This window comes from Corythoichthys intestinalis, chromosome 1 (assembly GCF_030265065.1).
Source record: "Corythoichthys intestinalis isolate RoL2023-P3 chromosome 1, ASM3026506v1, whole genome shotgun sequence".
NCBI lineage: Eukaryota > Metazoa > Chordata > Actinopteri > Syngnathiformes > Syngnathidae > Corythoichthys > Corythoichthys intestinalis.
The window spans coordinates 16,782,377-16,804,884 of NC_080395.1; the positions used below are offsets into that span (position 1 = coordinate 16,782,377).

General features: G+C 39.9%; 1 protein-coding gene across 1 annotated transcript in view; it reads right to left on the minus strand.

The window, feature by feature from the left end:
• Window positions 1-1,619: 1,619 nt before the first annotated feature.
• LOC130917008 (AT-rich interactive domain-containing protein 3B-like) overlaps window positions 1,620-22,508 on the minus strand; it is a 249,901-nt gene continuing 229,012 nt past the window's right edge. Inside the window, exons 6-9 of the mRNA XM_057838044.1 lie at window positions 22,094-22,353; window positions 14,727-15,008; window positions 14,548-14,640; window positions 1,620-10,501 (exon numbers count right to left, since the gene is read on the minus strand). Of these exons, the coding sequence (XP_057694027.1) occupies window positions 10,311-10,501; window positions 14,548-14,640; window positions 14,727-15,008; window positions 22,094-22,353 (826 nt within the window). The 3' untranslated portion in view covers window positions 1,620-10,310. The remainder of the gene's footprint in view (window positions 10,502-14,547; window positions 14,641-14,726; window positions 15,009-22,093; window positions 22,354-22,508) is intronic.

The window sequence follows — 22,508 nt, forward strand, 5'->3', positions numbered from 1 at the left end:
TATCTAGGTTGCTAAACCGCTCATTGATTGATCATCTGCTTGTAATTGTTTTTTCTATTAGCTAGCTTGCTAACCCACTCATTAATTATCTGCTTATAATTGTTTCTATTAGCTAGCTAGCTTGCTTGCTAACCTGCTCATTAATTGATTATCTGCTTATAATTGTTTCTATCTATCTACTAAAATAAAGGTGACCTCAGAATTTTTGTTTGCACTTTTAAAAAAAGTATTTAAAAAAAAAAAAGTGCCAAAAACACACAAAAAATAGGTTCAGGACCTGAAGGGTTAAATTATACAGTTTTAAAATTAGCAGGGCAGATGTTAATTTTATACTAGTATTTTTTTGTACTAGAAATTCATTGTTGATTATGATTGTTTTTCCATGTCATTCAATATGTACTTAATTAAGGTTTTTTTCCCAGTGAATTGGCAACATTACTTACAGGGGATTTATGTAATACAGGTAAATCCCCGGGTTACGAATGAGTTCCGTTCCTACGCTGGAGACGTAAACCGAAATTCCGCGTCAATCAAGATGAACCCTTTAAGTGTCCTGAAATAACTATCCAAAAAGTCCAAAAGTAGTGTGTTTAATGATGGAGGATACGCTGCCCTCTGGTGGCAGTGTTGGGTCTGGCTGGACTGTCGCCTTAAGACTGAGGAGCAGACTCTCGACTGACATGGATACATGACAGCTGCGCTCTGGTTCGGCCCACACGAAGCTGTAAGTTGTTTCAGTTAATATATTGTGTATGCATTTGTAATTAAGTTTACAGCTACAGTTTGTGGAGTTAAGTGTGAGCCATTTGTTATGAGAAATGTAAATACGTGAGCATTCGTAGCATTTAAGCTAGCGGACTTTTGTTAAGCAAATTAGGCTAATTTAATCTACTAAATTTACATATTGACCAGACTACATGGATGTTTTAACACCAACTGTTTTGTGTCGTGTTTTATTGTTAAAATGCATGTCGTTTTGCCGTTTTAGTGAGGACAGAACACGTCATTATTAATAAAGTTAAAAATAAGATACTGTGAGGTACAGTAAGGTACTGTTTATGCAACTTAAAAAACACAAAACAACTGAAGACAAAATGTCAGATGAGATTCCGGCATTGTAAAGTCGAAATCGCGTAAATCGAGTATGTCGTACTCGTAACGCGGGGACTACCTGTAGTGGTTCCCCACCTTACATTGCTGGATTGTGTACACTCCATCCCGCTTCCCTTTTTTTGACTCACCTTTCCTCCTTGGTTATCAGGCCCCCCACGTGGTGTCCCCGGGTAATTAGCTAATGATAGCACCACTATATTCACAAGTAGCATAGATGTGAAATAACTAATAATGCATTTCTTGTTATTTGTTCTTCTTCTCTTCTGTCTTTCTTCCTTTCTGTCCTTCCATAACCCTTTCCTTTTTGCTGCTTTCTCCTAATAAATAAAACATAATGAACAACCACAATGGGAGTATCTCAAACTCCCATGTGATACATTAAAACTGTTCAGACCCTAAGGAGACTGATTCCAACATGAAAGCGTGTTTCAAATAAAGCCAGACAAGCCAGAGAAGTAAGATATAAAGTAAAACTTTATCATGACATACAAGTTTAAAGCCCTGAGAACCACGTCTTTATATTACTAATCATATGAACAAAAGTGAATGTGTGAAAACCACTTTGCCAAAAAGTGCTCCTCTTAAATACAATCAGCACAAAAAAACAAACGTTTTAACAAGCATTCACCGCCTTTTTGTCCACGTTCTTCTTTTCCTTGTAGTTGTTGAATCAAAGAGGAAAAAAAAACCTATAATATATATTTATATAGAAGTCATATCATCATGTCCGTGTAATAATAACAGTACAAAAATATGCACAAACCCCACAGTCAAATGAATATACGGAGCATTGTACAAGCCAAAAGACAACATCAAAGAAAATCGATAAATGAGGTATCTGATAAACATTTTTGCATAATGTGCCTGCTTTTTTTTTCTAGTTTTATATTTTATTTTATTTAAACAAAAATCAGGTTAATTCTTACACAATCTTAAAGCTCAATTAACTCCCCCATTTTTTTTGTTTTTTGTTTTTAAATGTGCGCAGAACTTCCCGAGCGACAAGCTCGACTGCAGTTACTCGCGAGAAAAACATAAAAATCCCAAAATGCAACAGCAAAAAAAAAAAAAAAAAAAAAAAAATCAGTCTTAATAGCGTTCATACAAGCCTAAGCGCTGTTTCCTTGATGGTTAGCTTTAGCGCTAGCCGCTTTTGAGGTATTTTGGTGTCAAATAAAGGGGGTTCGGGGGTTGCTTTTTTCTAAATTCCTACGTTCGCCATGTTTGCCAACGTTTGGGAAAAGCTAATCTCATAGCACGAGCGATGCTAAACGCTAATGGGTTATGTTTTTAATAGGATGCCATTGGTGTCATCAGTATAAATGAAACTGTATTTACACTAAAGTTGGACAAATACACATTCAACTTTGATTTTTTTTTTGGGCGTATTATCAATAAGCTCTATTCACTGTGATGTCACTCAACTTCTGGGTTAGCGATAGGATTAGGGATGTCCTGATCTGATCACGTGATCAGAAATTGGGCCAAAAGAATCGGATTTTTAATTTAAAAACTGTATATTTTCCGCTTCATGCTCGTACAGCCTCTCACTCTCCCTCCCGCTGCTTTTCTTGATCATCAGTGCACTGGAGTTTGCTTGTTAAAGTTAACAAAAAGTGACAGGCGTTGAAGCTTTGATCTTGCCAGAGAAGCTTGGGAACGCTACCTTCAAAGGCGCCAAATGCGTCAATCATCATTTAGCTTGTTAAACACTAGCGGAAGTGTTCTGTGGCAAATCATATCTGTGTATAAGTGAGAGTTGAGTATACTCACTCATTTAAGAATTTAATAAAGATATTTTCCTTGTTTGAAAATTATTCACATTATAAAGGCGGCACGGTCTGACAGTAACATGTTGAAAAAAAAATTTTTTTTTGAACAACACTTTTTTTCGGTATGGGCAGATCGTCAAAATCACGTGACTCGGATGCAAAAACGTCATCGGGACATTCTTAAATAGGATTGTATCGCGATATTACATCATGCAATTCTCGTATCGATTCAAAATCTGTCTGTATAGATCCTTACACGTGTGTTTTTGGTGAAAACAGTGGCTGCACTAGTACTCCCGTCCACTGGTTGGCAGCATGAGTTATTCCGGGTGGCTTCTTTACACTATAGTTTCACAGGATTTGGTGCCACGGGGCAAACATTTTAACATGGTGGCGATGGAGATACGCGAAGTCTGAAATTTTGGGCTAATTTTGCTGCAAAGACTGAGGCATGGAGTATTTAGAATCCTGTATTTAAGCAGGTGTGGACTAAAGCCAGGTTTTGACCTAAAAAAATAAAAAGAAAAGCTGTAATGAAAGCTAGTGCTGCAATGATAAATCGATTAACTCAAGTAATTCGATTTGTTTAACTAAAGTGGCGTTGTAATGGTTTGTTTTGAAAGTGTTTACATTTAGTTTGATTGGTTTGGGTGGATACAATGCCCTCTAGTGGCAACAGTGAATATGACATAACTCATTTCACATGGCTGAATCCCTGTTAAGACCAACATAAGCTAAATTTTTGTGTGAGCTGATGTTTTTTCAATGCATTCGTAATTTAGTTTATAGGTATATTTAGCCGTTTTTTGTAGGAATATGTGTTTGAACCATTTTTTAAGAGCATTGTAAAAAACAAAACAAAAAACCCAAAACGTTAGATTCTATAGCATTTAAGCTAGCGGACTTTTGCCATGTAAGTTACCCAATCGTTTTTCCTTTGTACTAATTTCCTCAGTTATTTTTTTTTATACTGTTTGAGGCTTAGCTCAAATATTATCAGATTACTCGATTATTCGAACAAACTAGTTCATCGATTAATCGACTACTAAAACAATGATAGCTTCAGCTCAAATGAAAGCCATATGTTGTTTAAACATCGGACAAAAACATGTTTACATGAGTGCAGGATGAGGTTTCAGGAATGAATTGATAGAAATGTACTTTCATGTCCACTTTGATTTGCTGCTAACCGTCACAACTAGGCACAATTCATCCTTCACACAGCTGCTGGAAACAGAAATGTTGTTTAATTTATCTGCAGGCGACCGTGAGATAGATTTTTGAGTGATTGATGATTTTACAACTCTGTGCGGGTGTGCGTTGGTCCTCATGGGAAACGCAATCTTCCTTAAGGCAAAACACTACCGCTTTTGTCCACTGGCGTCCCGAAAATCAACCAAAACTGAAAAGTTACCAAGTGTTGCTTTAACGTTAATACTTTTTCCCGTTTGTCTTGATAAAGTCATCTCTTTTATGCTTTACGATTCGGAAATTAGCTTAAATTCGCCTGGGAATTGATGCTATGCTCCTAAATTCTATTTTTTGAATTGAATTGTCTTCTGGTAAAAGGTTATGGAATATTGCTATGTGCCCAGTCAAATTCAGTCAATAAAATAACTAATATAAGTAGAAAAATATCCCAAATAGTTTTGATTTTATTCTCCTGGATAAAGTATTTTAATCATGTGTTGTTTTTAAATTAAAAGATGCTATTTAATAACAACAACAACAAAAAAAGGTTTTCTGTTCATCCCCAGTTTGACTATCCACTCCGATAAATTGTGTTAGTGTCTCTTTAAGAAATTTCACCATTTATTAATGACATCACTCTTCTGCAATAAGATCACACAAGTGGCGGGAAATTCAACTATGGTAAGCGATTTTACGCTTTACTTCCTTTAAAAAATCATATTTTGCAGTTTTATGAAGTACTTTCAGTGTAGTTGATCATAACTCGTCCACTCCGTTAAACCTCTATATATCAAAGCAATTAATTTGAATCAATTAAAGAGTTAAAGTCATGTTAGCTATTATGCTAGCAAAGCTAGGCTGAGGGCTAACTTAAAATAAGGAACGATCCGAAATTGGGAACTTAATGCTGCGTTCCGTATTGAACTAATACGGATTATAAATGAAGAGATACATTTCTTTGCATTTTTAGGAGTTTTGGGGATGTCTCTTTTTTTTCTCTGCCTGTACAGCTTTGGGCGCGAGGGGGGCGTCCCAAATTTATTATGTCTGAAAGGTGGCAACCCTAACTTTAGCACAAAATGTACCTTCTGTTAGTGTACACTGTGTTACATCCAAATGGCACCCTATAAAAAATGACCCTAACATCATGTGAAAAGCGTAAAATATTTATTCGTTAGCAAGTGGCGGTACTTGTGGCTTAGTTGAATTTAAAATGGCGGACAAGACTCGCGTTTTGGTTAGATTGTCAAGATTGTCGGAAATATTAAGTGAAGTCATTTGAAGTTCAAAGCTCATCAATACAATTAGCATGTAGCTTGTTAGCAAATACTTGCTAGCTGAAAATGTGAACACAGTTTTGTAGGATTGTCCGTTTGTCAGTAGCCAAAATGGACCCGCACCAAAGGTTCACGCACGCTCACACACAAGCGTCGTCTCTAGGCCGAAAAGGTTTTTAGCAGCGCCGCCCTAAAGGATTCACGTGGTTACTACAAAATGAAAAAAGGTAGAGCAAACCAATTTGATGAAATCCTTGCGATCCAGCTTCATTAAGTAATAGTAATATTATTACTTAACATTAGTTTTTTTTGTAACTCATTAGCTGTTGTTGACGATGACGACGTCCCATCTATTGTCATCAATGGTTAGTGAGTTAAGAGCTCAGCGGGATTGAATATACGTACATTCTAGAGCCCTTTAATTCAGCTAACGCTATGAAAAGGCAACAGAGTTCAAGTCCAGCTAGCTTGCTAGCCTGTCGACAAAGTTGTCTAATCCAGGGGTGTCAAATTTATTTTGGTCCGCGGGCCACATTCATGGCTATTATATCTCACGTGGGCATGTTCTGGTTACTTCCTGAATATTTTGGCATATTTAGCAGTAACTTCCTGTTGATTTTGGGTCACTTCCGATTAGTTTTGGTGATTGATTTGATGATTTTGTGGCACTTCCATTAATTTTAAGATCCATACAGGACACTTCGTGTAAATTTTGGATTATTTCCTTTTGATTTTCCAAGTATTCAAGGCTACTTCCTGTTCATTGGCTACTTTCTGTTGATTTTGGGGCATTTCCAGGTCAATTTCGGTTGATTTTGGGTCACTTCCTGTTGGTTTTGGCGCATTTTTCGGGTCACACCTTGTACAGTTTGCCTCATTACCTGTTGATTTTAGGGCGTTTCTGGATTACTACCTATTCTTCGGTCACTTCCTGAATATTTCAACGAATAAAGCGGTTGATTTCGGGTCACTTCCAACTAGTTTTGGGGCACTTACGGGTCATTTTGTGCCACTATTTGATGGTTTTGTGGCACTTCCATGTAATTTTCAGATACTTACAGGACACTTCCTGTAAATTTTGGATCCTTTTCTGTTGCTTTTCCAAGTATTTAAGGTTGCTTCCTTTTCATTGGTTACTTCCTGTAGATTTTATGGCATTTCTAGGTTACTTTCGGTTGATTTTGAGTCACTTCCTGTTGGTTTGGTGCATTTTTGGGTCGCTTCTTGTACATTTTGCCTCATTTCCAGTTGATTTTAGGAAATTTCTGGGTTACTTACTATTCATTGGTCACTTCCTGAATATTTCAACGAATTAAGCGGTTGATTTCGGGTCACGTCCAACTAGTTTTGGGGTACCTATGGGTCATTTTGTGCCACTATTTGATGATTTTGTGGCACTTCCATGTAATTTTCAGATACTTACAGGATAGTTCCTGTAAATTCTAGAACCTTTTCTGTTACTTTTCCAAGTATTTAAGGTTGCTTCCTGTTCATTGGTTACTTAGTGTTGATTTTACGGCATTTCCAGGTTACTTCTGGCTGATTTTGAGTCACTTCCTGTTGGTTTGGTGCATTTTTGGGTCACTTCTTGTACATTTTGCCTTATTTCCAGTTGATTTTAGGAAATTTCTGGGTTACTTCCTATTCATTGGTCACTTCCTGAATATTTCAACACATTAAGAGGTTGATTTCGGGTCACTTCCAACTAGTTTTGGGGGACTTACGGGTCATTTTGTGCCACTATTTGATGGTTTTGTGGCACTTCCATGTAATTTAAGATACTTACAGGACACTTCCTGTAAATTTTGTATCCTTTCCTTTTGATTTTCCAAGTATTCTAAGGCTGCTTCCTGTTCATTAGTTACTTCCTGTTGGTTTTGGTGCATTTTTTTGTGTGACATCTTGTACAGTTTGCCTCATTAGCCGTTGATTTTAGGGCATTTCTGGGTTACTACCTTTTCATCGGCCATATCACCTGAATATTTCAACACATTTAGTAGTTGATTTCGGGTCACTTCCAATTAGTTTAGGGGCACTTACGGATTAATTTTGTGTTGAATTTGTGCCGCTTTTAGATGATTTTGTGGCACTTCCATGTAATTTTAAGACACTTACAGAACACTTCCTGTAAATTTTGCCTCATTTCCTGTTTATTTGAGGGCATTTATGGGTTACTACCTATTTACCTTTCACTTCCTGAATATTTCAACGCATTTAGCAGTTGATTTCGGGTCAGTTCCGATTAGTTTTGGTGATTGATTTGATGATTTTGTGGCACTTCCATGTAATTCAAAGATACTTACAGGACACTTTTCGGATATTTTGAATACTTAATTTTGGGCCACGTCCTGTTGGTTTTAGTGCTTTTTTGTCACTACTTGTACATTTTGCCTCATTTCCTGTTGATTTTAGGGCATATCTTGGTGACTTCCTATTCATTGGTCACTTCCTGAATAGTTTAACGCATTTAGCGATTGATTTCGGGTCACTTCCAATTAGTTTCGGGGCTCTTACGAGTTAATTTTGTGTTGAATTTGTGCCACTTTTAGATGATTTTGTGGCACTTCCATGTAATTTTAAGACACTTACAGGACACTTCCTGTAAATTTGGGATCCTTTCCTGTTGATTTGTCAAGTATTTAGGGCTACTTTCTGTTCATTGGTCACTTCCTGTTGATTTTGGGGCGGTTCTAGGTTACACCCAGGTGATTTTGGGTCACTTCCTGTGGATTTTGGTGCATTTTTGGGTCATTTCTTGTACAATTTGCCTTATTTCCAGTTGATTTTGCATTTAGCGGTTGATTTCGGGTCACTTCCAATTAGTTTTGGGGCACTTACAGGTTAACTTTGTGTTGAATTTGTGCTGCTTCTCGATTTTTGTGGCACTTCCATGTAATTTAAAGACACTTACAGGACACTTCCTGTAAATTTTGGATTCTTTCTTGTTGCTTTTCCAAGTATTTAGGGCTGCTTTATATTCATTCGTTACTTCCTGTTCATTTTGGGGCATTTCCAAGTTACTTCCGGTTGATGTTGAGTCACTTTACATTGGTTTTGGTGCATTTTTGGGTAACTCCTTGTACATTTTGCCTCATTTCCTGTTGATTTTAGGGCATTTCTGGATTACTTCCTATTCATTGGTCACTTCCTGAATATTTCAACACATTTAGCCGTTAATTTGGGGTCACTTCCAATCAGTTTTGGGGCACTTTCGGGTTAATTTTGTGTTGAATTTGTGCCGCTTCTTGATTTTGTGGCACTTCCATGTAATTTTAAGACACTTACACTTTACATTCGACAGCAGGGATGCCAAACTCATTTTGGTTCACGGCATTCATGGGAATTATATCTCATGTTGGTAGGACAAATTCATTTTGAGCCAAATAAGAGAACTCACTGGCTGCCATTGATGGCGCCAGACGTCCATTAGATGTCTGCCCCCATCAATGGCACTGAAATATGAGCATTCGACATCAGTTCTCCCAGTTTATGTGAATTGGGCGTCTATAGTTGTCAAAGGAACCTTAAAAGTTAATTATGCGGCACTTTTGTACATTTTGGTGTATCTCTGGGTCACTTCTTACACATTTTGGATTATTTCCTGTTGATTTTGGGGCATTTCCAGGTTACTTCCTTCTGGGTCACTTCTTGATGGTTTTGAGGCATTTTTGGGTGACTTCTTTGATAATTCATTAGCACTCGACGTCCAGTCCTTTTTGAGTGGGAGAGGACAAATGAAGACTGTGGACACAAAAGTTAGCCAAGCGCAGAAATGCACAAATCTCCAGTTTTACAGCGCTAATTTCAAAATAAAATCATGTGATTCGGTATGAACCCCGCAAATTGGACCCGTTTGACACCGCTGGTCTTAATTTGATTGTTGAACGTCGGGATTTGTCCCGCTTTAATTGCTGAATGAATGAACGCGACTAACACTTTCTCCCTAAGAATAATAATAATAATAATAAAAAAATCAAGCCTGGTTTGATGGCGAACCCATGGCGAGCGCTCTTATGTTTTATTTTTTTGGTATCTAGCTGTGCAATAACAAACCGAGGCTAAAAATCAGTTCATATCACGTGATTGTATGCATGCGTCGAGTGTCAATGCATTTCATCCCACCTGAGAAACCCCCTTGAACAACACATTTCTAGCCGGGGTCTAATCATGAAAAAGGTTGAGGTGTGAGTTGTAAAAACCAGCACTTCTTTGGGGTGGGGTGGCTTCTTCCATCATGGCCGCCCTATGAGGTATATGTATTGTGGCTCTCCTGCGGGGAGAGTCTCATGAGGTAATTTTTTTTCAAGTTCTTCCATTGTGGGGGCATGTTTGATTTTGTTTCCCCGCTTCCTGAGAGAGATGCCGCTTATCAAGGGGGACAGGGAAGGGGCCCATCCGCTTTTCCGATGCTAGCCGTCCCCGACCCGCCTCGGACGAGAAGGACCGTGAAATCACCCGTGCCGATCTACGGCATCCTGTCATCCGCTCGAGAGGGGGGAAAAAAAAATACCCGACTCAAAAAGAGAAAATAATAGAGGTTAAATACGGTCGAGCTCCTGAGGTAAAAAAGACACCACTGCAGGTTGCGTGATTTGAGGTATGTAAGAAGAGCGAAAAAATTCATTCTAAAAATAAAGACGACAAAATGGCAACACAAAAAAAAAAATTAAAATAAAATTCAAGTTCAGTTGTGACGTCACCTGTCAGTGGGTTTTTTTTTTTGGCTGCGATGATTGTGTCTAGCATGAGAGTGTGGAAAATGCATAGTAGCGTTATGATGTTCTATTCTCGGGCTTTCGTGTTCACGATTGGACAGCCAAGAGGTGGACAGGCTTCATGAGGTATTTGTTGTGCAACAGTCTGTAATCTTTCTCGCGGTACAGAATTTCATGCCGGGTCGGGCCTGGGGATGAAGGGGGAAGTGGTGTGGGGGTGGAGCCCGTTAGAAGCGGGCAGGTTAGGGCGACCCGTTGGGGCCCGGCTCGGCCGAACTGGGGGCCTTGGAGGAAGGCGGGGAGGAGGAGGAGGCGGGGCTGAGGTTCTGTCTCGGCGGTGCAGAGAAGCCGAAGCCGGCGCTGGTGGAAGCTGAGGCGGCGGCCGACACGGCGGGACCCAACAGGCCTCCGGCCTTCTGGGCAAAGAGTGTTCCTGTAAGTCACATCAACAAAATGGCAGCTATTTAGCATTGTTATTTCATGGTACCCACGGGTTATTAAAAGTATTAAAAAGCAGTGAATTTAGTTTTCCATTATTAAAGGTATTAAAAGTATTAAATTAGCTGTTGTAAGTCTGGAATTTTTTCACCGTGGTCTTAATTTTCAAGAACATCTCAGTGCAACCTAAATTATATCCGTGACAGTTTTAAAAAAAAAAAAATCCATAATGAAGATGACTCATAGAATTTTTACGATGCACTGCACTACAAATCGAAATGCAACTCGTGCGTGCCAAACCACAAGTTTTGTGTATGTTGTTTTGGCCGCAAACACCCAGCACTCAAGGCTTACGCAGCATGATAATACACGTGACCCGTTTTTTCCCCATCTCCGATTAGAAAATGTGACATGTGATGTCACTCCCATGACTAAAGTATTCTTCATTCTACATACATTATGAGCCAATAACAAAATCGTAACGCACAGGCATCAAGTAAAGTAACTTTAATCAGATTACCGATTTAGAAAACTGAACGCGTTAATTGCTCTTTACTGAAAGAAAGTAATCAGATTAAGCCTGAGTTATACTCCCGCGTTGCGGTGACGGCGCAGCGACGACGGCGTCATTCGACATTTGATAGTTCTGCGGTGAGGGAATGCGTTGCTCTGTAATTCACTGCAGAGCCACTAGAGGGGTGTGGCGTTATGTTTGTACGGTTTTGGGGCATGCTTGTTGACTTCCGCTAGTCTAGTTTAAGGGAGAAAAAATAAACAATGCAAGATGGAACTCTTGAAAGTAAATATTCTGCACATCAACACTGAATAAATATTCAACATACAAATGCTGAGGGGCAAGCGACGCAGAAGACGGTTTCGAGGCGGTCTGGCCGACTTTTGATGCTGCACAGAGAGTTTTAGACTCGGGTGGAGAGAGCTAGCTGTGGCGGCTAGCTTCAAACTGGCGTCGAGCACTACGTTCAAGGTCTGCAAAGCCCTCCAGCCCGATTTGTTTGCCGTGTCCTACAACCAGCCAGTGGGAAGCCATAGCAGATTTCTGGCGTCTATGGAACTTCCCAAACTGCGTTGGGAGCCTTGATTTTAACGTGATCATAAAAAGCACAGAGGCACTCTCAATCAGTGATGATGTATCGTGTGTGAACTGTCTGTTATTGAAAATTAAAGATCAAAACAACTCTTTTGACACTAAATCTGTGATTTATTCTTCATATACTTGAAGTGTGACACGTAAATAAGTCACAGACTCACAGCAAACATATGTACACAATAAATGATGAAGTCCACCAACCAAAAATACGACAAAGTGATTAAAAGTTGGCAGTTTTCGGCCGACTAGGTCACCGCTTCGTGTGGCCACTCGATTCCGAACACACAGGTCTCGGTGGTTCTTCCATTTTATTATTTTTTTTCCTCAATCGCCGACCTTGCCATTTGGCAATCACAATACAGTAATGTCTTGACGAGACTTGCTCTGCGATGATACTCGCGTCGGCTTGGTCCATTTTTGCGTGTAGAAAATAATGTTTGATTCCATTCTGCAATGGCGGTGATCTCGCGCTGAACCGGAAACAACAGTCTGAGCGGACCAATCACAGTCCGTTTCTGCCACGTCTACACGACGCGAACGTTCGAAAGTTCGAGAGGACCGTGTCAGGCTACGGCGCAGGGTCGCAACTCGGGTCTTCCTTGACGGCGCAGGTCTGACGCGGAAGCATAACTCGGCCTTAACAGTTACGCATTACACAGTAACACGTTACTTACAACACTGCTTTTACTGTATATTACCGTTAAATACACACGCTTGACGCTAACTTAATGGGAGCTATTGTTTCACCGGAGATTTGGCTAGCTCTGGCAGAGTTCAACGCAAGCTGCAACAAACGGCAGTAACTTTGTTATACCGCAAAATATGAAAACGATTGAAGCCATTACTCAGCAAATTCAATATGCTGGCAAATGCATTCATCTAATAAAAAAACATTGGGAGTGAGACCTCTCCTCATCCAGCGAAGATGAATTTTTGCTTTAGGGCAAGATCATCTGTCGCAATTAGCGATCTATGACGCTATCCCCCCCCATGCATTCAAACTTGTTTCTCACTCAGTGGCTGTAATTAACCTCAGCGAAGTTGCTCTCCTAGCTAAGCCTAGGCTCTTTGTAAGTTTTTAGTTAGTTTGAATGCTGAATTTGAAAGGAAAGTGTGTGTTTTGTTTTTCATGAAGCTAACCTGTTGAAGCTACTCACCCGTGGAAAAATACTATTGTACAACGTTTTAAATGTATTCATTTTGTATATTTCAGTGACCATGATTTGAGAGCTAAATAAATTGAAGAAAAGTACGCCTTGTGTTTGGAGTGTTTGTTTTTGGGTTCGCTGGAATAGCGTCACTGACACACGCAGCATCAAACAGGGAAAGGGGAAGCGCTGCCGCGCCAAGCCACTTCTGGCTGCATTTTTGACACATGAAAAATAGCGAATATGTACTACTGTTTGACGGAAAATTTAAGTGGTTTTGTAACCGCGACGTTTTCATAACATGGTAAACCGTGAAGGTAACCGGCACATGCCTACACCCGACCCCCACCCCAACCTTAAAAATTTTCTTCTCGGATCTACACGATTCATGTAGGTCATCCTTTTTGACTTCAAAATGGCGAATTTCGCTGAAAGGTGAGAGATTTAAATGCCTGGTAATAGCTGTTGAAAATTTCTACTGAATTATGCACTAAATTTCAGACATCCCCAGACACTGCGCCACGCCTTCAAGTAGGGGGCCGTCCCACACTCAGCTTCAGTCGGTCGCAGTTGTTCTCAAACACATGCAGCGATCCAACGCCGGATTTAGGTTGAAAAAGTATGAAAGCTGTACCGCATACAAACAGGAAGGATTGTCTTAGGATTGATTTGTTCAAAGATTCAAGGTACAGTAATTATTAGGGTTGTTCCGATCATGTTTTTTTGCTCCCGATCCGATCCCGATCGTTTTAGTTTGAGTATCTGCTGATCCCGATATTTCCCGATCCGATTGCTTTTGTTTTGCTCCCGATTCAATTCCGATCATATACATTTTGGCAATGCATTAAGAAAAAAATTAATACAACTCGGACGAATATATACATTCAACATACAGTACATAAGTACTGTATTTGTTTATTATGACAATAAATCCTCAAGATGGCATTTACATTATTAACATTCTTTCTGTGAGAGGGATCCACGGATAGAAAGACTTGTAATTCTTAAAGGATAAATTTGACTTTGTATATTGTGACTAAATATTGCCATCTAGTGTATTTGTTGAGCTTTCAGTAAATGATACTGTAGCCATTTAACTGTTCTGCCCAAATGCATGATGGGAAGTGCAACCATGACTGTGCGTACGGGCACCAATTGATATATCTTCTCTGCATTGGGAAATAACATAGGGTGTTAAGAAAAAGATCAACTACTACCTTGCTTCGCCACATTGCTTCCCACGATATTTCTAATGGTTGAGAGAGGGATTGTAAGGCTTTAGCCAATTAAAAAAAGGCTCCAAAGACTGCCAAAATTCACTCTACTCATCTTACGATGCCTTTTAGCTCTATATGTAGGTAAAACGGCGCCATTATAGATTGAACGCAACAATGCGTGAGTAGGTCGTGCAGCGCATGCGTAAATTGCGTTAAATATTTTAACGTGATTAATTTAAAAATAATTACCGCTGTTAACGCGATTAATTTCATAGCCCTACTTTAAGCCAAAACTAAAGACTGGATGAGTGTAAGACATTTTGTCTGTAACGTTAAATACAATTAGAAAACAATTTAATTAAAAAAAAATTTTTTTTTTTAAAAAAGTAATGTCCGATATTTTTTTGCCGATTCCGATACTTTGAAAATGACGTGATCGGACTCACATCTTTAGTAATTATTATACTTTTCGTACCATGCATGCATTTTGAAACGTTGTGAAAAAAATCAGTTACGCGACAATTTTGGACAACTGTAGTAGAAACTAGTAAAAGACAGTTGCGCCCACCTGAGTACATTGTGCCATTGACCTCCACAGAGACTGTAATGCTAGCATTGCCATTAGTGGAAATGCTCAGAGACATGTCCTGCTGCTTCTCATCTGGGAAAAAATACAAACAACTCTGTTTTTTTTCTTTTTTTACGTGTAAGAATAATGACTAGAAAATGTTACTGAGAGTCACTAACCTCTCTGGGTGATGGCGGGGGCCCCGAGGCGCAAGTTCATTGGCATCTGCGAGGCCATAGCCAGCAGGTTGTGCTGAAAAGCTTGCTGCATGAGGCGCTGCTGCTCCTCGGCCAGACGGGCCATCTTCCTCTCGGGACCCTCTCCCACGCCGCCCCCGGTGGTTTCCAGCTTCTCTCGGAGCTGCTCCAGCGTAGCGGCGCGCGCCAGGCCCGCCACCTGCTGCTGCCCCAGTGCCAGGGCCACGGAGGGTCGGGCCGCCATGATGGAGGGAGTCAGGTCGTCTGGAATTGCAGGACGAGGGAGTGTAAGATCACTGTGATCAAATGCTGAAAGCCGAGTTCACATTCCTGTCGTAATGACAGTCCTCAGTGGGAACTTTGTGGTGTCAACGGAGGTCTTCAAAGTTAATGCGATGTGGGAAGCGTGTTATTAATCAGTTGTTAGGTTCTCAGGGAGACCCGGGAAGGCGGGGCTGCTTTCAGTCACACACCTGGACATTCATACCTCCCACAAAATCAAGGGCGTAGGTTTGCATAGGGACGGTCGAGATATAACACTACCAACTTTTCAGGATGCTCAAATTATTGGGACCCCTGGAATTTTTCCAGAAAAAACAGCATTTCTCACAGAAATTAATGCAATTACAATGTTTTTCAGTATGAATGTGTTTGAATGTGCATTAAAACAGCTGAGGAAAAAAGTCGAAACAATTTTAAACAAAAGTCATAGAACTGGCTGGACAAAATTGTTGGCACTTTCACCTCAATATTTGTTTGCACAACCTTTAGAAGTAATAATCGAAAGCAATCCCTTTCTATAACCGTCAACAAGTTTCATGCACCTCTCAGATATAATTTTGGACCACTCTTCTTTTGCGAACTGTTCCAGGTCTCTTAGATTTGAAGGGTGCCTTCTTGCAACAGCAATTTTGAGATCTCGCCATAGTGTTCAATATGATTTCGATCCGGACTCATCAATGTCCACCTCAGAATTCTCCAGCGCTTTGTCTCCAACCATTTTTTGGTGCTATTTGATGTATGTTTTGGGCCATGACCTCTGACGCAGACCCAATTTTCTGACATTATACACTATATTCCGGCCCAAAACATTTTGATTGTCTCCATATTTCACGACTCCTTGCACACTGTCAAGGCACCCAGTTCCAGAGGTAGCAAAACAACCCCAAAACATCATTGGACCTCCAGCATGTTTGACTATAGGCACAGTGTACTTTTCTTGGTAGGCCTCATTCTTTTTTCTGGCACTGGGCACTGGTCTCAAACCATTTCTTGGTGCTATTTGAGGTATGTTTTGGGTCCTTCTCCTGTTGGAACACCCATGACCTCTGACGCAGACCCAGTTTTCTGACACTACATCTTACATTGCGGCCCAAAACATTTTGATGGTGATGGGGGAAAATATTACATTATGCTTTTGTGATGTATGATTGCTTGCTCTTATGGGATTATAATCAATAAATCTCATTTATTCTGCATTTTCTAATCAATAAACATCGTCTATTGAGCAAAAGTGTGCCTGTTACTGATTCACCGCGAACCTGGAAATTTCGGAAAACATTAGTGGCGTCACGGACAGGATCGCCTGGCTTTGTTCCTTTGCCGCTTTACTGGAGTGTTGCTGGCTTCCCACTCACTTGTCACGGTAAGCGATTTTCATTGCTAAAGGGACATTTTGTTTTGCTGTAACGGGAACGCAGGGATTCTGGGGTTGACAAACTCAAATCTAGCGTCATCGTTGACATTTGTTATACTTGTTTGTAATGCTTGTTTGCTTGCTCTTGTGGGATTATAATCAATAAAGCTCATTTATTCGGCATTTTCTAATCAATAAACATCGTCTATTGAGCAAAAGTGTGCCTGTTACTGATTCACCGCGAACCTGGAAATTTCGGAAAACAGATAGTCTCCATATTTCATGACTCCTTGCACACTGTCCAGGCACCCAGTGCCAGAGAAAAGAATGAGGCCTACAAAGGAAAGAACACTGTGCCTATATTCAAACATGGTGGAGGTACAATGATGTTTTGGGGTAGTTTTGCTGCTTCTGGCACTGGGTGCCTTGTAGAGCTGGGAATCTTTGGGCACATAACGATTCGATTACGATTCAGAGGCTCCGATTCGATTATAAAACGATTATTGATGCACCCCCCTCCTTTTTTTTTTTTTTTTTTTAATTGTTTTGTACATTAGTTCCAAAATTGTTCAAAAATACTCTCAGGCTAAACCAAACTACTATTTCAGTATCAAGTTAACATATAGCAGTAAACAAATATACAAAAATAACATTAAATAAAAAACTCCAGTCCCCATTCTGTATCAGCAGCTTTAAACTACATTCAATTAATTTAATGTTGTGAATCAACCGTTAAATATGTTAAAATTGCTCCCGTTATTCCATAATTTCCCTTTTGTCTACTTTCGACATGTGAAAGTTTTAAAACTATTTTAAAGATAGATTCAAGTCAATATTTTACCGATTTAGGAGTATTTTAGATAAAAAGTTAATTAGGTTTGCTTGGAAGGTTCGCTACAACAGCCTTGCAGGGAAGTGTACTGGTTTAAGATGGCGGCCGTTTACTAACGCCTGCATCTAGCTTTTTGTAGATGTGTTGCTAACGCTACCGAATCTATATTGCATCTAGTCCTATATAAATTATATCTACCGTAACTTTATGTCAATGTACTTTGTAGCAGCTTTTCGGCAGCAGTCAGGTATGTTGTTGTGTTTTTTTTATCTCGTGGCATGAGTTGAGCTAGAGCCGTGAGTTGAGCATTGGCATTACCCGAGGGGCCGGGTAATGAGAAGCATGATGTTTAGCTACTCTTACTTCGTTCCTCATTGCGTCCCGAAGACTGCGCGGCGCGCCGAGTGTGTTGTACTTCCGCTTTACTTGGCATATATCAACAATCGGAATTTGGATGTTTGTGAATCGTTCAGCCGAATCGCGAATAATCTAAGAATCGGAAATTTTGCACACCTCTAGTGCCTTGACAGTGTGCAAGGAGTCATGAAATCTGGAGACCATCAAAATGTTTTGGGCCGCAATGTAGGATGTAGTGTCAGAAAACTAGGGTCTGCGTCAGAGGTCATGGGTGATCCAACAGGACAATGACCCAAACCATACCTCAAATAGCACCACAGAATGGTTGGAGACAAAGCGCTGGAGAATTTTGAGGTAGCCATCGATGTGTCGGGATCTAAATCCCATATGACACCTGTGGAGCCATCTCAAAATTTCTGTTGCAAGAAGGCACCCTTCAAATCTGAGAGAACTGGAAGAATTGGCAAAAGAAGAGTGGTCTAAATTTCCATATGTGAGGTGCACGAAACTTGTTGATGGCTATAGGAAGCAATTGCTTTCCGTTATTTCTTCTAAAGCATGCGCAACCAAATATTGAATTGAGAGTGCCAACAATTTTGTTCAGCCAATTTTTTTAGTTTTGTCTAAAACAGTGTCAATTTTGACTTTTTTCCTCCGCTGTTTTGTGTTTTTTCCAATGCACATCCAAGAAATAAACACATACTGAAAACATTTGTAATTGCATTAATTTCTGTGAGAAATGCTGTATTTTCTGGAAAAATTAAAGGGGTGCCAATAATTTCGTCCATGACTTACGTTATATATACCCTACCCACCGACGTCACAAAACCACGTGCTCGCTGTATGGTTCCGCCCACTTGTCCGTCATTTTGTCTCTGTATTAGCATTGGTTTCAATTGATCGAGGAATTTAAAATGCATTTCATGGTAGACCCGGTGCTTTCTGATGCCGTAAACTCACTGGATGTGTTGCATAAAAGGCGTTATGTGGAAAAGCTTCGTTCTATACAGTCGCCAGATCCATATTTGATGCCTAAATCGATGATTTTTGACCGGCTGCCTTCGCCGTCTCTGCCTGACCCTGATATTTACAACTATCTTGTCCACACAAAATCAGCCTATTCTCACGAAAGTTTGAAAAACTTTAAGAGCTTGGAGGCTTATAAATACTTCGTTGCTGGTTGGGTGAAACAGGTCCTCGTACACGAAAATTCGGCAGGAATCTTGTGCTCGGAAGGTGAGTTACGAAATTTTCAATTCAAAATCTTTTGTTCTTGCTAACATCCACTGTCAAGTCTAATGTATTTCATGTCATTTGTCAATGGAGCTAGGGCTTTTAATGTTTATATGGTTTAGCGATAGCACTCTCACTACATACATACGTGTATGTTGTCGGCGATTAGCCTAGCAATGATCTTAATTGTGGTTGTCAGCCCCAAAGCCTCTAAATATATATTAAATGCATCTTACCAGATATAAAATGACTACTACATAATCTGTGGTAATCGTTTGGAGCCCAGTTTTCTCGTCGAATTGCAGCAGCCCATCTCGCTCTCTCCTCTCCGTGTCTCTCGGAATCCAGTAGAACTTCAAGTCTCTCCGTCTATCTTCTCTGTTATTGCAACCCACCGCCACACACGCCTTCACCATTTTGATTATTAATGTTAACGAGCAGAAAAACATGCCGTAAATAGGAGGAATGTACGTAGCCGTAACAGGTCAACACGATGTGTTGACGGACAAGTGGGCGGCACCAGTCAGGAGAGCGGAGTTGTGACGTCACGTGGGTAGGGTCTATAGGTCATTTAGGTAGTCTTCCCACATGTTGTAAGAGAATTGACCCTACCAGTATTAAGTGAATTTGTAGACTTTCAAAAGGCCAAAATGTTGTTGTATTTATGTTTTTTCAATTTGGTACCAAGCCTGATGTTCGTATTATGCCCACAGGTAGTGCTATTATACCATATTGGTACATTAGCTTAGCACACTTGCTAATCACTTATGCTAGGGTGATTTTGATTTCCAAAAAAGAGGACACCCGGCCTGGCCTCGAGATACTTGAATTTTACTCGAAGTCCACTCAAATATGCCTATATAACTTTAATATATTTAAAGTGTGCCTCCTCCGTCTGGTTAGAAAAATTCAGGTTTATTAAAAAAAACAAAAAAACATAGGCCTATTGCAATATAGTATATATTATACACTATACGGAAATATTTTTTTATTCAACAGGCTTTATTCTTCCTAAAAAACAATGGTAAATGGCTCAAAGCGCTTTACACTATCTCGCCATCCACCTACTGGTAATCAAACCTTAAAAAAATATTAATAATGATTAAAATATATATATTAGGGCTGTCAAACGATTAAAATTTTTAATCGAGTTAATTACAGCTTAAAAATTAATTAATCATAATTACTCGCAATTAATCACAATTCAAACCATCGATAAAATATGCCATATTTTTCTGTAAATTATTGTTGGAATGGAAAGATAAGACACAAGATGGATATATACATTCAACATACGGTACATAAGGACTGTATTTGTTTATTATAACAATAAATCAACAAGATGGCATTAGCATTATTAACATTCTGTTAAAGCGATCCATGGATAGAAAGACTTGTAGTTCTTAAAAGAAAAATGTTGGTACAAGTTATAGAAATTTTATATTAAAACCCCTCTTAATGTTTTCGTTTTAATAAAATTTGTAAAATTTTCAATCAAAAAATAAACTTGTAGCCTGCCATTGTTGATGTCAATAATTACTTACACAATGCTCATGGGTGCTGAAGCCTATAAAATCAGTCGCACCCAAGCGCCAGCAGAGGGCGGCAAAACTCCATAAAACACAACAAGTGAGCGTTTCACTGTACTGTCATTTAAATCTCTCTGAGCGGGGCATCTGCGTTAATTGCATCAAATATTTTAACGTGATTTATTTAAAAAATTAATTAACGCCCGTTAACGCGATAATTTTGACAGCCCTAATATATATATATATATATATATATATATATATATATATATATATATATATATATATATATATATATATATAATGCAGACTCATGGAAATGTAGTCCAGTCAATACACACAGTAGGCTATGTGCCAACTCAACAATTTTTTAAATTACTATCACGACAATTGTCGTTGACAAATGTTATTCCCACTCAATTTTTATTCTCATTCAGTGTTCTAGATTGTACGCAAACAATAACCGAAATAAACTGACAAGCTATTCAACCAGCATGTGTCCAAACGCAGCAGTTCAAAACTACATTGCCCATAATGCCTAGCGCGGCTGAGCGCACTGATAGCTACCCTGTTAGCGAGTACTGGACAAGGCAAAATCAAACTTTGCTATAAAAGTTTACAATCATCGGCAGCGCAACGATGCGACACCAAACAGGATTTTACAGATTACGCCAGTACAAATCTCCGACAGAAGTCAACAGTTACCATTATATACGTATTTATCGTAAAAAACTCAACTGGGCAGGCGCTCCTATTTAAAATATACTAACATTCAACCAAATACACAAAACACAGAACAATTAATACAATATACTGCATCTCTGTTTACACATACAACCCAATATTCAACACACGTGATCGACATTAACAGGAGAGAAACCTACAGAAAGGTGTATGGAGCCACGTCTTAAAACTCCTTGCTGTAGTCTGATTTCTTGCCAAACTGTCAACCGTCGTTAGATGGTGGTAATTCCACATGAAACAAAGAGTAAACTGCCAACAAAAAACAAGAAGATGTACTCCTTCTCCCGCCCCTACTAGTCAGAGCCACATCAACGCAGGCAGGCGCTGCCGCCTAGCGGCCGGAGGGATTCTCTTCAAATTGGTCCCATGAAAAATCATAAAAACCGGACATTTTCATGAATTTATGAAACTCGGCCAGCCCCTCCGGAAAGCACGTAATAAGAGGACATGTCCGGACAAAAGAGGCCGTTTGGTCACCCTAACTTATGCTACCAGAGAAAAAGAGGTTGTTGGTAATTTTGGTTTATTTGCTATCATACCTACCACATGTGGTCGTTTTGGGAAAGTCCACTTTTGAGAAGTTCACTCATTTAGCAGTGTCTGACCAAGCCATGATACCATTTATTTTGCACTCGAGTACACAGTAATATTAAACTAAAAAGAAAAAAAACATTTTGAATATGTTTTCAAAAAATGTATCGTACAATAACGGTAGTCAAAAATCTCTATGTCTCGGTGAAACACTACTTTTAACACTACAACTGATCCAAACAGATCTACATTTTGATATCATTCTCAGTGCACTTGGATGAGTTGCAGTTACTTAAAACGGCCAACAGAGGGGGTTATTTGTCCACGCAAATGCCCAGTAAGAGCCCATCCTCCAGCGGGAACACTCCCAGCGGGCCTTAAGATACCTAAACAACCAAGTATGGACATGTAACACTAAAAAAATCTTGTCATGGCTTATGTCCTATATTGCTTTGCTTGTGCACCTAGTAAACACCAACTCAATTACCTTTCTTCAAAATTGACCCCGGTGAGCCCTGCAGGCCGTTGAGGGCCGCAGAGGTGCCGGGCCCGATGGCGGAGAGGTGCATCTTGGGAGGCGAGAGGATGTGCGGGGCGGCGCTGGGCGACGGCGAGAAGCGGAATAGGCTGCTGCTGTAGCTTGGGCGGCGGCCCTCGCGGCGGTTGCTGTCGATGGCCGCCTGAAGCTCGCCGGGGGAGCTCAGGCCCTTACGCTCGCACTCGTACGGGTACAAATACTTCATGTACCTGAGGACCCAGACACAAATGATACTGTGTTATTTCTGTGCTGTTATAACACAGGTTAAAATGAACAGTTTTATTACAATTATGTATGCTGACTGCATCACAACCAATCAATAAGGCGTAAAGAGCCCCGGCGTCCATTAGATAGAGCCTGCGGA